This window comes from Sander vitreus, chromosome 9 (assembly GCF_031162955.1).
Source record: "Sander vitreus isolate 19-12246 chromosome 9, sanVit1, whole genome shotgun sequence".
NCBI lineage: Eukaryota > Metazoa > Chordata > Actinopteri > Perciformes > Percidae > Sander > Sander vitreus.
Genome location: NC_135863.1, coordinates 31,210,879 through 31,228,916, shown reverse-complemented (window position 1 = coordinate 31,228,916; position 18,038 = coordinate 31,210,879). Strand labels below are relative to the sequence as shown.

The window sequence follows — 18,038 nt, the reverse complement described above, 5'->3', positions numbered from 1 at the left end:
AATTTGGAGGAAAAAAAGAAGACAGTAGAAGGAAGGAAGAAAGGCAAGAACAGGTCGAAAATAGTGACAAAAAAAACGACAATGACTTTAAAAAAGCGGAAAACTTCAAAAACAGCGACAACAACTTAGAAAAAATCACTCACGTACCCCGTGCAGTCCTCCAAAGTACCCCTTGGGGTACACGTACCCCCATTTGAGAAACACTGCTATAGAGACTAGCCAACATATTGCTGTCACAACTAAGATAAAGGCAACTGACTTTCCTCCGTCAACTGTTCTCTGTAGCACTCAGCTTGTACTCTGTATAGTCTGGTATAGTTTTCTAATTCTGTAGTTTGTCATTTGTTGTTGTTTGGATGGAAGTCAGCTCATTTTGTCATAACTTAAAGCCTTAATGTAGTCTGTTTTCCCCCCTCTGTGCTTTTGACTCACTGTCACCTTTTGAAATTGGCCCTCAGTAGAACACACGAGCAAGACAATCAACAATACACAGTATACATTTATTTTCTGTCTCATTTACTCTGGGTATACACATTTCATTTGGATCTTCTGGAATAATTACAGCATGAGGAACGGATGGAGATGTTTTGTAGACACCAAGAGCTTTTATTATGTGGTTTTAATATGTTACAATACTTCCTGACTACAGATGGCCGAATGGTAATTTGATTCAACACAAATTGATTTAGGAATATGTAAGGAAGCACCAAGTCTGCCGTACAACTACACTTTTGACACTTTTGACACAAGAGCTCAGTGCCTCAAGATAAGGTAAAAATAGAAATCAATAAAAACCCTTTATTTTATTTTACTCTATGTAAATAATGATAATGATGATAATGAACATTGTTTCTAAGTGTTTGTGTAAACTCTTTCAAAAGAACCGAGGAAACTGTTCGGCAAAAACTTTCTTTTTCTTTACAACAAAGGAGAACTAAAAAGCAAGGATGCAGCAGGTTGGAGGGTGGATGTTGACACCATAGACATAATTGACACTGTCCCTGTCACATGTTACATGACACATGTCACATGACGGCTCCGGCTGTGAACCAGGAAGTGAGAGGGCGGTGCCATAGGGCGGTGCTTTGCAAAGGGCTGGTGGGCTGATAAAAACAGCAACAACAAGGTACTGGCTATTTATCGATATATAACGTTAACTCTTTCAAAAATACAGATGGCAGAGTGCATTTCAATTTAAATACACACTTGTTTAGTTGATTATGTCGCTGATATAGTCACAGCCTTTGCCTGTTCTGAGCAACTAGCGTAATTGCTGCTAACAGTAGCTAGCTCTTTCAAGCTAGCAGGAACGTTAGCAGTCAGCAAGCTAACCGACGCAGACGACAACAGTGCGTTTATTTGGGAAAGTGTCTTCGGTTGCTTCTCACTGTTAGTCTAGATTTGCAGTAGCCAACACCGGCGGTAGTTAACGTTAGCTCACTTATAAACCGTTGCAGCGTTTTTCTGGTGCTTTTGTTTTCGGGGTTTGTGTGCTGTTCTTTTTGCATCGTTTGTGTATTTGTATTTGGGTGTGTTGTGTGTCTATGCAGCGCGTTTGCTAAATGCTGCGCATGTGTTGTCAAAATAATGAAGATGTTTTCTTTATTTTCTTGTGTTTTGTCTATTTACATCTTTCATAAAGTTGCAGTTCGTTTGTCCCTATCGGCCACCGTAGATGACCTCTGAAATTATGTTTCAACTTAATATTCACAAACCAAAGCAAAATGGTTTTATTTATTCATGTGCATATCATTAAGGAAATGTTAGCTTCATATGTGCGCAGGGATTTGTCCCTTGTCATAAGCAGGACTGGCTCTCTCCGAATTCCCAAATGTCCCAAATTTCGTATGTAAATGGCTTTGGTTAACTGATACTGGGGGAGGAAATGCTATTCAGGCTAAATGGCGTGTAAATCCAACTTGATGGCAAGTGTTGATGCATGTATGATGGATGGATGGATGTGTGTGTCCCATATGTTCATAATAATATTATTAATAATAATAATACTAAAGTACCTGCTACCTTCTGTGTGACAGCATCCACCATGACAGCCATCAAGCATGCTCTCCAGAGGGACATCTTCACACCCAACGATGAGCGTCTCCTGGGTATTGTTAATGTCTGCAAGGCCGGGAAGAAAAAGAAGAACTGCTTCTTGTGTGCGACAGGTAAGAGATGGGGCTGCAACTAACGATTATTTTAATAATCGATTAATCTGTCGATAAAAAAACAAAAAAGCATTAATTTACATCAACTCAATACATACATACATACATACATACTTGTTGTTTTAGTTAATAGTTTAGTAGTGTAAAGGTAAGTAACCCAAAGAGCAGATACAGACAACGCACGCACGCACGCACACACACACACACACACACACACACACACACGTTCACTTGAAGCTTATTCATTAAATTATTACCATCATTGTAGTAAGTGCAAGTTAAGTTCATTTGTACACTACCTTTAAACACCGCTTAAGATGACCAAGTGCTATAAAAGAACTTTAAAATGAAATTAAAAAGTACAACACACAAATATAGTTGTCAACAATATCAAAAAAGTGATATGGGACAAAGCACAGAATATATACATTAATGGGCCAAAAAAGGCAAGTGAATAAAAACGTGTCTTTAGTCTTGCAAATTATACCACCCCTGCTTTACTACTGTTGTTAACGAGCTATTAACGCTAGCTTGTCATGCTGGATAACAAGTAAACGCCACACCAGCACCAGAAGAGCTACTGGAGGGACGTTACGTTCCTCACTTCAAAACGGAACAAAAGTAGGATTCTGTAGTGACTTCACCCTGCTGTTGAACTCCCGTCCTCCTCATCAAGGACTCCAACATGTTTACGTTTTAGGTGCTGAATCATCACCGTGGTGCGCCCGTGCCATGCCATGTCGCTTGTGCTTATCTTGCAATTAACAGGTTTATGATTTATTTAGTGTGAAATGCTCCCACACCTTGGATGACTGAGGTCGTCCTGATTTCTCTTCCTCCGCCGTGTGTTTCAGAACAACGTTACGGGTCTCTCCGGTCTCTCTCCGTATTTCCTCTACCCCCGCTCTGCTCTTTATTCTTGTCTTTCGCGCTGCGCCGCTCCGCTCTGCTCTCAACTCAATTTACTTCTTTTTTTTATCTCCGCGACTGAGTGACATATTGATACAACGAATCGATAATGAAATTCGTTGCCAACTTTTTTAATTATCGAATTGTATCGATTCGTTGTTGCAGCCCTAGTAAGAGACAAATAGTTTTAAATAACTATTAAAGTCCCAGTGTGTAACGTGTTTAGTTGTTCATTATCTCAATCTGTGTTGCCCGTTCACAAACTTGTCCTTTTTTATGAATATTTACCACCACCATCAATTCCAAGTATTCCTTTTGGCTTGAAATGTTACGTTTGCATTCGCATGAACTGGGTTAGACGCTCCATATTCATGCGCCATCTTGAAATACGTTAACGGGTAAGGGACATACAGGACATACTGCTCCGCCTTTCGCGTTTTCGCTGTCACATGCAACAGGTTCTCACACCCATCTCGTAAAATATGGACGCTTGGTCAGGGGCCTTTGTCGTTCTTATTGACGCTAAAAGTCTCCTTTAGCGCTACTCTAATTAAACGTGCTTGGTCGGGACTATTGGCGTACCTTTTGACGCAGTTATGTTAAAGTGTAACTCTCGCCAAAATGCAGCCTAGGGTCGTTTGGTGAATGTACCCGAATTAAACTTTAGTTTAAAAGCATATTTAGGATGGAATTGCCACTTTTAAGATTTACCGTATTTTCGTTTTTCGGTCAAATGGCCTTTTGAATGGGAGTGCTAGGGGCACTTTTATGCTAGCCTCAAAATAGCTATTTTTAAAACACTAAGAAGGCTCGACACAACAGGAAGCTTTGCTCCAAGTATCACCAGTGGCTCTACACCTTAACTCAGCATTGAGAACGTTGTTTGTGTACACAGAGTTTACTAAAAGGAAAGGTTTTGAACAACTCACTGTAGCTCTTGGTTTTTCCGCTCGCCGCCATCTTGCCAGTCAAAAAGAGTCGATCTCCAAATGCAACGTAACGGGGAGGAGAGTAGAGATGGAAAGCTCCTAAAGCTTAGTTCCATATAAATGCACGGATTATTCGTTGTTTTGTCGTTAGTGAAACACAATATTGACCTCGTAGTTGAAAAAGGAGCCTCATATAGGAATGACATTTCCTCCTATGGAGTCCATTCATTCGCATTCGGAGATCGCCTGTTTTGGACTGGGAAAATGGCAGACAACAACAACTGCTAACCAGTCGTATTTTACAAGTTCGGAATGAGAACGGGTTGTCACATGATAAACTCACAGGTGCTGCTAGTGCTGCTAATGGGTATCGTAGCTTCCCGGCCCCGGCAAGTTTGAAGAAGGAAACATGGAGGACCACACGTATTCAAAATCTGAATTTCAGGAGCAGGAGTCTTCTTCTTCGCCAAGAAAAAGAATATTGAAAAGAGCAAGAGACCGGCGTCGTCATAAAAAAAAGAGTGAACATTGGAGCTGCCTTCCAAAGATGGAAAGACCTGATGAAGGAAAAGGGGATCGGAAGAGACGCCGAACGGCTCCCGTAGCTGTAATACGTCCTTTGAACTGCGCGGCGCGAGAGAGTTGATTGCGATATATGATCTCAACGCTAGATGGGAGAAATTCCCACACATTGGACAGTTAAATGTCACTGTAATAATGTTTTTTTTTCTCCCCTTCCAGTTTCTACAGAGAGGCCTGTCCAGGTTAAAGTGGTTAAGGTGAAGAAATCTGACAAAGGGGACTTTTACAAACGACAGCAGACATGGGAGCTCCGAGATCTGACAGAAGTCGATGCCAAAGATGCAAGCAAGGTCAGACATGCATCTTTTACTTTTTTTCACCCATAACCTTGTTCAGTTGTCATAAATGTTTGTTTTCTTTCTTGTTTAGTGCTCATACACTTTTTTTTTTCTTTTTTTTTTTTTTTTTTTTTTTTACGGTTTAGGAAAATCCTGAGTTTGATCTTCACTTTGAGAAGGTGTACCGCTGGCTGGCCAGCAGTACAGCTGAAAAAAACTCCTTCATCTCGTGCATTTGGAAGCTGAACCAGCGATACCTGAGGAAGAAGGTGGAGTTTGTGAATGTCAGTTCTCAGCTGCTGGAAGGTGTGGAAACGCTCTATCCTTACTGTAGCCACCCCTGTGAGAGCATGCCTCTTTTCATGATTAGCTTATATTTGCTTTAAAAAGCTTGTCTCTTACTCTTAAACCAATAGTGCTGACCCTAGTGTGTATTGGTCATGTTTGAGGTAATTGAATTTAGCCCAGTAAGTGAGAATTTCTGCTGGTTTTTGGTTTCATTTATTTATTAATAGCATGTTTATTAAAAAAACAAAACAACAATTCAACCTTTTTCTTTGTATCTTGGTTTGTGGTATGGTTTTCTGTGTTAAATTGTTCTTTATTCTCACTCTTCTCTCTTAAACTTTCTCTGGCCAGAACTTCCTAAAGCGGAAGGTTGGTAGGACTTAACTTCCCCCTCCTCACTCCTCTCCATTGTTATCTATCTCATGACCTCGAACCACCATTCTCATTAGAGACTCTCCCGTCCTTAAAGCTCCTTCTGTGTGAATTATCTGACACTAAGTACAGATGGGCATGATTCATTTTTTCAATAATCCTAACACACATTTAGGTCATGTTTTTACCTCACTTTTAGCTGTTTTTACTTGTCCATTCCACCTTAATTCATGGGATTATTCGCTGACGCGTTATTATGGATCCCACGTAACTTCTAGGCAAGTCCCGCCCGACGAAGCAGCCCGATTGGTTGGGGTTATGGCTCCTGCACGCTGGCTGTGTGGCGTGAGCATGTCAGCTGCGTGGCATGTCCGTTTTTAATTTGGCTCCCATGTTAACAGGATAGAGCTTTCACACTGCCTGCGTGACACGCATGTCTCAGGCGCGGCTCGAGCCGCGGCGAAAGCGCGTGCATGCTAGAAATAGGACCGACGCCTATTTTTCACGCGACACGCAAGCGTGTTGGAAGCGTTTCCAGTCAAAAATAGAATACGAAAAAATGTTTATATGTCATTTTGACACGAATACATTTAATAAATGACATTTTGATGTTTGAAAGTCTCTAGGTTTTGACATAAATGCCTGGCCAATAGTAGTGTGTGAATGCTGTTGAAGGGCGGGTCCCTCCTAGAAGTTGCGTGGGTTCCATAATAACGCTTCACTGATGTGTTTATTAATTTACTCTGTATCTAATTTGACCGAAACGTGTAGCACATATTGTTTCTAATTGTTCCAGAGCCGAGTAAAGTGCAGCTTTTGTACTTTAATTTGATTTAGAGAAGTTCTTCCATCACTGGTGGTAAATAAGTACAATTTATTTAAAACATGTTTTAAGACTCTTCTAAAAATCCCATTCCACATCACCAAAGGTATTTTTGTCCGTAGTTATTCTTACAGGGGGTGTGTAAAACCTGATGTGTTGGAAGATATCAGAATGTGTCTCCAACGTTGCATTTGTGCTCACGTCTATCAACCTACATTTCCATGTCTGTTTGTGGAATTAGAATCTGTGCCGAGTGGCGAGAGTCAGAGCGTTGCCGGGGGCGATGAAGACGCTCTTGACGACTACCAGGAGCTGAGCACCCGTGAAGAGCAGGACATTGAGGGCATGATGGAGATGTGCGAGTACGCCATCTCCAACGCCGAGGCTTTCGCCGAGCAGCTCTCCAGGGAGCTGCAGGTTCTAGATGGGGTGAGCAAAGCGATGGCTAAACTAAAAATAAAATGAATGTAAGGTATAAAAAGTATTGTTCTGAGTAATGATATCATTTTGCCAGTGAGCTTGGACAGCAATTTTAAGTTTTAAAAAACATAGAAACTACGGGTGGGAAGACAAATCGATTGACATATGTATCGTGATTTTGTTTTGCGACTATTTTTTAAATCGATTCTTTTCCCCTAGAATCGATATTTTTTATTATTTATTTTTTTACCAGTGATTCACCTAAATATATTTCTGTTAATATGGTACCGCCGACGGCGAGTACATAGGGCTGCACGATATGACCTAAAATCAAAATCACGATTAATTGCACGTTTACCTTGATAACGATAATTAATGATAATTACATGTTTTTGTGATTCGACGACGGACACTGCGTTTTTTCAGTTTTTTTTTGTAAAAAGTTTTAAAAAAAACTTCTCTTGCGTGATGAAAAAGGCTATACAATCTATTTAACTGAGACTCCGTTTCCTGCTTTTCGGTCAACGGTTAATGATCGGTTAACATTTCTTTTCATTTTGCTTTCTTTTGGAAGGCAGGCTGCCATAAATCGCCACTTACAAGCTAATGAATTAGCCTGAGTTAAACGCTAGCTATCAGTAAACAGAAGGTAGTGGCTGGTGTGTGTGTGTGTGTGTGTGCGTGTGCGTGTCGCAAATGAAAATCGCAACACGAATCGAATCGGCGCCCATGTATCGTGAAAGAATCGTATCAGGACTAAGGCATATCGTCCCAGCCCTGACAGAAACATTAATAATACCTTTTCATTGTTTCTTACTTCAAGGCCAACATCCAGTCCATCATGGCGTCCGAGAAGCAGGTCAACATCCTGATGCAGCTGCTGGACGAGGCGCTGGGCGAGGTGGACACCATCGAGGGAAAGCTGAGCAGCTACGAGGAGATGCTCCAGAGCGTCAAGGAGCAAATGGACCAGATCTCCCAGAGCAACCGCCTCATCCAGATCAGCAACACCAACAACGTCAAACTGCTGGATGAGATCCAGTTCTTAGTGGTTAGGAAACGCATTAGAATTTCTATTATTACTGAATGAGGTGGCACACTCAAGTGTCAAGTATTCGCCACCTTGATTTTCAAAATATGTTGCTGTGCGTAAATGTATTTGAAAATGGAGATATTCGGGATCTTTTTTTATTATTATTATTATTTTTGCCCGAGTTAAAGAACAAACTACAGCAAACTAATGTCAATTTCAAATAATTCTGATGTAAATGCGCAAAATATTCAAACAATCTGCTGGATGTGAAACCTTAAAACGATGCTAACTAGGTTTCTAGACTTAGTTTGATGACTTTGCTGGTCTCTCCCCATGTAGAACTACATGGACCTGTCAAAGGGACACGTCAGAGCCTTGCAGGAGGGAGACCTGACCTCCCCTAAAGGCATTGAGGCCTGCATCAATGCCTCCGAAGCTCTTCTGCAGTGCATGAACGTGGCCCTCCGACCAGGTTAGTTTACACATGTACTTGTTTGATCAACTGAGTTGTTTCTCTCGGTCGGTCGAGCAACTCTCAGAAGTTGCACGTTTCGAAAACCTAATAAACACATTTTAGAAAAAATAAACAAGTTTCAAATGATCTTAGGTGTGCCTACAAGCAGATTTATACAATATCATACATTTTCCTAGCCTGTAAATGCCTTTCATCATATAAAAGCGATGTCTTTTTCCTTTCCATAGGCCACGACAAGCTGATGGCTGTGACCCAGCAACAGCTCCTGTTCGCTGAGCTGAGAGACACCTTCGCTCGCCGCCTCACCAATCACCTCAACAATGTGTTTGTTCACCAGGTAACAGGCACACTATACTTCTGAGTGTATAACTCTACTTTCTAAGTTGCAGTTTCAGGTGATAGTTTCAGAAACTGACACGTAACCGCGATCAGCTTCGTGGGAAATTAAGAATCGATGCCACCTGTCAACGCACTGTATAGTGGGGGGGATGGAGGGGGGTCACTAAAGAGGCGTTTTTTCTGGCACACGTGGGTGCTCAGTATTTTCCGCGGGTGCTCGAGCTCTGGAGCACCCACGGTATCGGCACCTATGGCTATATTAATGTTCAGAATATTGAGTACAGCCCCTTTAAAACTAGCTACACATTGACCAGCTACAACAGTAAAATGCTGCTTATACATTGTTGTGTAACAATAATGCCATATATAACAATAATAATATATCCGTTACAAGGGACATTTTACTGCAGACTGAGTATTTTTTACTTTTGATACTTTCAGCACATTTTGTTGATAATATTTGCTTTGAACTGTGCAGTTGTAAACCGTTATGGTTTTGTTTTAAATGTCTAAGTTTGTGTTAGCTCGTAAAGACTCAGAGGCTACAAAATGTTTTACTTTTACATACATCTTCAGGCAAAGACATTTTGCTCAATTTTCTGGCCAACAAAGTAGTTTTTATTAGCAGATTTAAGAGGAAGACCTTTTGTTGTGCTCACGCCTTGCCATTGTGAGTCTGCAGCGCCAGTCTCTCCTGTTCCTTTTCCAGGCTGTGTGTGTGTGTGTGTGTGTGTGTGTGTGTGTCTCTCTCTCTTTCTCCCCCCCCTCATGGACTTCCTGTTTATCTGGGACTCTCTTCCTGGGCTTCCTTGTGTCGTTTCCTTCTAGTTGTGTCCTCCTTATTCCTGACTCTCCCTGTTGCTCACTTTGAATCATCCCACTCTGCTCTCTGTCTCTGTGTCAGTTCAACCACTTCAGTCACTTCAAAATGACCATCCCTCAGTTCTATAGGTCCTCCTGTCTGTCGCTTCCAGTGAGTACCCTCACAGCAACCCCCACTTTCCCCCTCTTTTGCTAATGTTTGACCCTCTCACACCTCACTCCAACTTACTTACTTGTCATTACCTCAGAGATCTCAGACCTTCCATATCCTAACATAGCCTATTATTTATTGCATGGGATATATTTCTAATCACTTAACATCTTTCATTTGATCTCAAAGCTGGAGAAGCATCGCTCATCTTTCTTGTCCAGACTATCTGCACTCAGCTGAGGGCTCTTTTTGTGTTTGAGTGCTAACTTGGCTTTGTTGTGAAAGGTCTCATATCATTAAAATCCTGTGCCTGTCTGCTCTGCGTGTGCATGTTTCGTAGCACAAGCAGTAGATGCTGAACAACATAACAATGAGGTGAAGTGAGGAGAACGTCAGTATGCCAGTAAGAGTTGTGCTTTTCACTAAGTTTGTCAATAATTTGAGCTGAAGATGTGGTGGACTTTTGAGTTGAACAATGTGGTGTTTACCTTGGAAACATCTGGTTTGTATGGTAATTTGAGGTAACATATCCTATCCAGATGTTTGCGAGAGATGAAGGAAGATGAATATTCCTCATGTGTTGAGAGAGTGTGTTTGTGTGTATACAGAAATATGGAATGGGACTTAATATTAGGTGTGTCTATTCTAACTCTTAATTGAATGTATTAGTAATTGTCTCCCCTTGCTCTGTCATCCAGGGCCACGACCAGAGCTCCACCCTGGTGCAGCACACAGCCGAGATGAGCCTGCCCAAACACAGCCCCCTCCATAGGGACCTGCTGCGCTACGCCAAGCTCATGGAGTGGCTGAAGAACACCCACAGGGAGAAGTACGAGGGCCTGTCAAGGGTCAGTGCTGTTATCGGAGAGAACACAACTAAAGGAATAGCAGAAATACACCTATGCGCTTTCTTGCCAAGAATTAGATGAGATTGATGCCACTGTGCAAAGGTGCTCTAAGCGATGTTGGGTGACGTTACTTCTTGTTGACGTTCGAAGTATTGTCAAACAAAATGGAGGCTAGCTCGCCCCTCCCTCCTCGTCATCCCGTCCCCTCCCCCTCCCTTCCGTGCTTCCTGAAACACTCATGAACGCACATTGTGGAAGTAGCCTACGTGCTAACGGTGCTGCGGTGATGGCTCAACCAACTCGTTCTTGTCAGTGATTGGCTGGAACACTGTTATGTTTGGTGGTGCAGGTTGGCGCAGTTTGTTTTTGTTGGCGTTTGTGGAGCCTGGGCTGTCTACAGAGACCGCGTTTTTTTACAGTGTGTTCAGGGGACAGTCAGCTCGCGGATAGTGAGGAGATGTTTGCTGTATGTGACAAAAAATGTTGTAGCCTAAAAAACATGTGCATCGCTTTTAAGCACGTAATCCCTAAGATTTCAGCCTTGGTTGATTTGGCGACACCCGTGGTTACCATGGTAACAGCAGCCGATCAAAATGGTATCAATAATGGGGTTTGATTTCAGGGAGCTCTTAAGGATAATAAAGACCAGTGGTTCTCAAACCTTTTTTTCAATAATGTACCCCTTTTGAAAAAATTCTGCCAAGTACCCCCTAAACAGCGCAAACCCCCCCCCCCCATATAAAGGTACAATTATTTTAGGAACTATGCCTTTAAAAAAAATCTCACAAACTCCCTTCAGTACTCCAACTTATTCCTAGGGGTGCTAGTACCCCCAATTTGATATTTTACTGTCATCTCAACATTAGGGCTGCACGATATGACAGTCCTTCCAGAAAAATGAGTTTTTTTTGTGATTGTTTTGGGCAAAAATCCTTGATTATGCGGCACGTTTTCTTAAAACGTGTGATGGAATATGCGGGATATTTATGCAATTTTATGCGATGAAACTGCGGGAACTTGCAAAGACTGCGCCGTAATCATGGCTTCATCGCGGGGTTCGCAGCTTTTCGATGACGTTCACGTCGCGTAATTACGTCACTTCATAACGTTCCCATGGCAACGGGAAAATGGCTGCTCTTGTGTGAAGTAAACGCAACATTTTTCAACTGTATATAGTTCAAAGATATATGTGACTTTTTTTGCAACGAAAATGCGGGGATTATGAAATCATGCAAGCCCCGCATATTTTGCACGGAAATCAGCAATTTATGCGGCGAAAGTGCGGCGTATTTGAAAAAATGTGGCCCCCGCATAAATATGCAGACTTTGGCTGATTATGCATTGAATTATAATAATATAATTGCGTTTTTCTGGAGGGACTGATATGAGGAAAATATCTAATTGCGATTATTTTGACTGATATTGCGATTGCAATATGATTCACGATATTGAAGGGAATGACCATGTTTGTATCATTATTCTCATTTTCATTAGTCCATCTTGCGATTTCGATAAAATTGCGATTTAATTGTGCAGCCCTACTCACCATCTAAACAAATCTCATGTCCTGTTTTCATTTAGACCTACGTTGACTACATGAGCAGATTGTATGAACGAGAAATCAAAGACTTCTTTGAGGTTGCCAAGATAAAGATGGCGGGTACAACCAAGGAGGCCAAGGGCAAGTTCGGTAAGAGTTGTGATGCACATGCCTGTTGAAGCCATGAAGCATGCTTGTCTTAATATGTGTGTATTACTAGGATTTTCAAGTAACATCTGTTTTTGTCTTTTTCTCCCTCCAGTATTTGTATTGTACTGTCACACAGAATTGAATGTAATATTCATGTATAAATAAGGAAACAAGGCCTCTTTTTTGCGTCTCATCGGTTAACAAAAGCATACGTTTCCCTAATAATGTGTGCTTTGAAATAGTGCTGAAGTCCTGCCTTTTGTTTTACCTTTTTAGCTGACGTCTCTTTTTACAAGGACCTTACATGTTGAATTCTTAAGTCTCTTTTGAATATTTAAACTCTGAAGAGGTCTTTTGGTTGAGCTTTGTTTTTGGCAGAATTATAGAACTGTTTTCTGCATTCTGTATCAGCTTTTCCTGCTGAAAACAAAAAAATGTTTTCAAAGGTTTGTCTGAGCTACAAGCACACCTAAGCCGCTGCAGTGCACGTCAGCATATATGTTACTTTTGTACATCTAACATCTAGCCTCACCCCGTCCCATGCTGCATGTTTTAAGCCCTAACTTGTCTCTGTCTTTGATGCCTGCCTTTCTAACTGGCTGCAGCCACGCTTCCGCGGAAAGAGAGTGCACTCAAACAGGAAACCGAAAGTAAGTATGACATTTGGATAGAGCTATTCCACTGTCAGTTACTCAATCTGCTTCTCACATAGCTGCACTAAAAGGAATCATTTGCTCAAAACCCTTCACTACCCCGATACATAACACTTTTAAGCCCTGTTTGCACAAAGTCTTCACAATGCAGCTGAATGCATCATCACGTATTCCGATTCTATGAGAAATGCCTAAAAGAAAGCTAACCATCGATATCCATGTTATTTTTAATGATTTGACTATGCAATTTATTGAATAGTGTCGTGAATGACTTTCAAAAGTTTGACTCCCTCTCACTGAACACGTGACATTGAATCGCTGGATTTGTTGTGCTGCATTAGGCCTTCATGGCAGCTCTGGGAAGCTGACAGGCTCTACCTCAAGCCTGAACAAGCTGACAGTGCAGGGCTCCAACAGCCGGCGTTCCCAGTCTTCCTCACTGCTGGACATGGGCAACATGTCCGCCTCCGACCTGGACGTGGCTGACAGGACCAAGTTTGACAAGGTGACACTGCCACACATGCATACAGAGATTTTTTTTGTTTTGTTTATCAGACTATTAAATATGAAATAGAAATAAAACTGTGTGTATGCACGTTGCTCTGTATTGAGAGATTAATTGGAGGGCGTTTGTTTTCGCAGATATTTGAGCAGGTCCTCAGTGAGCTGGAGCCTCTGTGTCTCGCAGAACAAGATTTCATCAGCAAGTTCTTCAAGCTGCAGCAGCACCCGACCGTTACGCCCCCTCTTGCTCAGGTAAATCTGTAAACCAATCGGAAATAGCTGCGAAAAGGGGGATCATACGGGATGCCACCTACTGATGTGCAGTCATATGAAATTGTCTAATCCTTCACTTTACATTAGTGGCTGTACTCGTGTGTGGTGGCATCTAGAAGTGTTTTTTTTTCTTGCCTGAAAGCGTGATATAATAAAGCAATAACAGGGTGCAGCATCATTCATGTATACGTCTGCAGATGTTTGTTTGGATTTGTCACGTTTTATGTTTCTTGTCAGCCCGAAACAGAGGAAGCAGATGGAAGCACGCCGTCAAGAATGCCTCCCCAGGCTGAACACAGACACTCCATGTCATCTGAGTGAGTAGTTTCAAAGAATTTTTAATAAGGGAAGAAGTTCCACTCTCGGGATACTTGCGGCTTCTGAACTGGTTGCAGTTCCACCAGAGTTCCATATAGGGGGCGCTCACAGGCCAGTGCAGAATGAATGGGACTCTATGGAGCTATACCCCTCAAAATCAACTTTTCTCAGGATATCATTTTTTGTCTAGTAATTTGAATGTTGCATTCCAAAGGGGAGGCTAAGAAAATAAACACTACTGGGTGTTAGATTTTTTTAAAGTGGCTTTTTTGTTCTAAAAAGTCTTTTAAAATGTCAATGACGTCATACACATATACGGCCAGAGATACTGCTTTACGGCAAGCTCTGAGTCGCTTCCTTTGTTCTCTTGAGGCATCGACAACACAGCTGACAGGTTAGCCTCTCTCTGTTAATACAACACAGCTGACAGGTTAGACTCTCCCTGTTAATACAACACAGCTGACAGGTTAGACTCTCCCTGTTAATACAACACAGCTGACAGGTTAGACACTCTGTTAATACAACACAGCTGACAGGTTAGACTCTCTCTGTTAATACAACACAGCTGACAGGTTAGACTCTCTCTGTTAATACAACACAGCTGACAGGTTAGACTCTCTCTGTTAATACAACACAGCTGACAGGTTAGACACTCTGTTAATACACGTGCTAGAAAGAGGTTTGCTAATGTTTTAAAGACCACGCCGAAATATTCACTCTGACATTCTGATTCTGCTTCGGATGCCGTCAAGCAGGATCTCTGGTCGTAATCAGTCCTTCACTGACCAATCAGCATTCATTAGCAGAATGCTAGCATGTTATGGGCAACAACAACTCAACCTGTAAGAAATCGAAGGGACATAAGTACTCGTTCATTCAACTTTCGACCTATAATCCATGTTGAACTTGCAAAAACTACAATCAAATCTGAGATTTCTCAACGACAATCAGGCGAAAGAGACAAATGTAGCCGTCTAGCTCCATAGAGTCCCATTCATTTAGCACTGGACCGCGATCACCCCCAGTGGAACTCTGGTGGAACTGCAACCAAATTCAGTAAAATGGGGCTGAATAGGGAGTGAAATGGCTCTCCGTAGACCGGCTCTGTTTGTTTCACGTCGTGGGCTAACAGTTCTGCTGAAAATATAACCCATCTTCACTGCCAAAAAAGATTACAGTATTTGTTTTCTATGAATCGCTCACTTGTCTCACTTGTCTTCTTTTCCACCTCCCTTTCTGTCTTGTTCATTTCTTTTTTTCGGGATTGAAGGAAAGACATTGTGCGGCTGATGATGAATAAGATCTTCCAGAGCATCGAGACGGAGCTCAACAGTCTCATCGCTCTGGGCGACAAGATTGACAGCTTCAACTCTCTCTACATGCTGGTGAAGATGAGTCACCATGTGTGGACAGCTGAGAACGTTGACCCGGCCTCTTACCTCAGCACTACTTTGGGCAATGTGCTTGTCACTGTCAAGAGAAACTTTGACAAATGCATTGTGAGTAGAGGCCAAATGAGGAAAAAAACCAAGTCTTTTGAAAACAGACAAAGTATGGTTAAGGTCTTATACAGTACATATTATACTCTGAATTTAATACGATCTGTCTTTTTCTCACAGTCTGGTCAGATCAGACAGATGGAGGAAGTGAAGATTTCTAAGAAAAGCAAAGTTGGTATCCTGCTTTTTGTCACTGCGTTTGAGGAGTTTGCTGAGCTGGCTGAAACAATCTTCCGTAATGCAGAGCGCCGAGGGGACCTGGATAAAGCTTACGTCAAACTCATCAGAGCTGTCTTCGTGAATGGTGAGACCACTTGGTCAGCTTACCTATTGGCTATAGATGTAGTATTTTACGTGATGCCCGGAAACAAACGTCTGAATACCGTTTGTCTTTTCAGTGGAGAAGGTAGCCAATGAAAGCCAGAAGACGCCACGGGATGTTGTGATGATGGAGAATTTCCACCACATCTTTTCCACACTGTCGCGTCTAAAGATCTCCTGCCTGGACGCAGAGAGGCGAGAGGCCAAACACAAATACACAGACCATCTGCAGTCCTATGTAATCAACTCTCTGGGCCAGCCTCTAGAAAAACTCAATGTAAGTTAGTATATCTTTGGAGTTATAAAGTTCCTGGGCATGAGTAGAGATATGCAGCATGTGAGCATTTACCGCCTTTTTGTAATTCAGTGCATCATAGGTAAAGTGTTCTCTCCCTCCTCGCAGCATTTCTTTGAAGGAGTTGAGGCCCGTGTAGCTCAGGGCGTTCGTGAGGAGGAGGTGAGCTACCAGCTGGCCTTCAACAAACAAGAGCTGCGCAAAGTTATCAAAGAATATCCTGGCAAAGAGGTGAAAAAGGGACTTGACAACCTTTACAAGAAGGTGGACAAACATCTGTGTGAAGAAGAAAGTCTGCTACAGGTAAGAAATGAAACATTGAATGGTGCTCAGCTGGTCAGTAGGGTCACGTTCCTCATCTTCTCTGTGAATACCAGTGATGGGAATAACAGCGTTATAAATAACGGCGTTACTGACGCTGTTATAGACCAACTAGATCTCTGAGCCGAGAGGCAAAGACTTTTTTTACTATTCTTCCTTGGTTAGTGGGCAGTGCATGAGACAAGCGCATAAATGCTGACGATTGGCTGAGGTTGAGTAACATTTCATGGTAAGCCAATCAGAGGTAGAGTTGGGCGGGTGTTCGAAAGCACGCATAGTCGGACACACAACGAACAACACAAGCGAGTCAGTCAACGACAGACAGGTATGGCGAGCCCAAATAATCCAAAAGTAGCCTTCTCTAAATGGAAGTATAGCCATTACTTTTCCCTCCAAGAAATTAAAGGAACGAATGTAAATGTGAAATGCACATTATACCCCGGGCAAAAGTGCCTATCCACGTCAAGTAATTAAAATGTACTCAGACATCTTTCAACTTTTTATTTGCACTACAAAGTGTATATATTTTTTTTTTTTTTTTTTTGGTATAGTGCTTAACAAGCATAATTTAATTTTGCCCAGTTGTGGCCTGTTGAGGTGTTATTTGTGTTGATCCACTATATAAAGATAATATCTACATACATGGCATTTGATTGGAGGCTAGTCTCACTTTGTCCCACAGCAACCTTAAAATAGTTTTGATTTGTGTACATTGTTTCTGTTAATAATGTATTGTATTAAGTGTCCATTTCATTATAATATTCAGATTTATCATAAATAATTGAACATGCACATGTATTTTAAGTTCCATTAAAGAGGGGTGAGGTGGGGTCACATTTAAAAATGTACTTGAAAGTAACTAGTTACTTTTATAATTTGTAACTGAGTAACTAATGAAGTTACTTTTTGGAAGAAGTAACTAGTAACTAATTACTTTTTAAAAGTAACTTGACCAACACTGGTGAATATGGCCTCTTTATTTCTTAATGTTAAACAGTTATACTGTACACATTTGTCTCTGTATTTGTTTTGTTTATTTCATTTTCATGTTTAATATGTTTATGTATGCACCAACAACCCAGGCAACTTTCTTGTAAGTGTTACTTACTTGGCAATGAATCCTTTTCTGATTCTGAATTGTGAACTGTTGCCTTTGCCGATTTACTCCACCAGGTGGTGTGGCACTCCATGCAAGACGAGTTCATCCGTCAGTACAAGCACTTTGAAGATTTGATCGGCAGATGCTACCCTGGATCTGGAATCACCATGGACTTTACCATCCAGGACATGTTGGAGTACTTCTCCAGCATTGCTCAGTCCCATTAGTCTAGCTAGCTGCTATGCACTTTTTAATAGTGATTCACTACTGCCTCACATTGGCTAATGATGGATGATGACACAAGCTATTCAATAACTGCCCTGTATTGGTTGTTTTTTTTGTGTGTGTGCTGGTGTATTTCAATGAAAGGGATTTGTACATTGGACAGTGTGTGTGCCTGTTCCATTTGAGATCCAACAACTCCGCACTTAATACCGAATTATTTGTGTTGTATTTTTATTATTTCTTTTTGCCATATGTACATAATAAATTTGCTGCTGCCGACCCATTCAATGCTGTGTTGGATATTTGTAGTTATTTTATTGTTGACACTAGATGTCCGTATGTGACATACTATGACATACGTATGTTTTATACAGTCTATGGTCTGTGTCTATGCCGACTCCAC

The 18,038-nt window shown here is 41.6% G+C and overlaps 1 protein-coding gene across 2 annotated transcripts; it reads left to right on the top strand.

Annotated features, from left to right (window-relative positions):
- Window positions 1-1,037: 1,037 nt before the first annotated feature.
- On the top strand, window positions 1,038-17,923 carry exoc1 (exocyst complex component 1). 2 transcript variants are annotated; one of them, XM_078259702.1, is made up of 19 exons: window positions 1,038-1,126; window positions 2,037-2,168; window positions 4,748-4,878; window positions 5,013-5,172; window positions 6,591-6,778; window positions 7,593-7,820; window positions 8,142-8,274; window positions 8,505-8,614; window positions 10,288-10,437; window positions 12,019-12,127; window positions 12,733-12,777; window positions 13,122-13,285; window positions 13,423-13,536; window positions 13,795-13,874; window positions 15,146-15,374; window positions 15,495-15,678; window positions 15,773-15,972; window positions 16,099-16,293; window positions 17,485-17,923. In XM_078259702.1, the coding sequence occupies exons 2-19, from the start codon at window positions 2,045-2,047 to the stop codon at window positions 17,635-17,637; spliced, it is 2,697 nt and encodes an 898-aa protein (XP_078115828.1). In that variant the 5' UTR covers window positions 1,038-1,126; window positions 2,037-2,044; the 3' UTR covers window positions 17,638-17,923. The 2 variants fall into 2 exon arrangements, with proteins under 2 accessions (XP_078115828.1, XP_078115829.1); XM_078259703.1 differs by lacking the exon at window positions 12,733-12,777.
- Window positions 17,924-18,038: the final 115 nt, after the last annotated feature.

Bases quoted from the DNA above. Each gene is read 5' to 3' on its own strand.
- exoc1 (XM_078259702.1), top strand. From the start codon at position 2,045: ATGACAGCCATCAAGCATGCTCTCCAGAGGGACATCTTCACACCCAAC. The intron at 2,169-4,747 runs GTAAGAGATGGG...CTCCCCTTCCAG, and splicing joins CTGCTTCTTGTGTGCGACAG to TTTCTACAGAGAGGCCTGTC. The intron at 6,779-7,592 runs GTGAGCAAAGCG...TCTTACTTCAAG, and splicing joins AGCTGCAGGTTCTAGATGGG to GCCAACATCCAGTCCATCAT.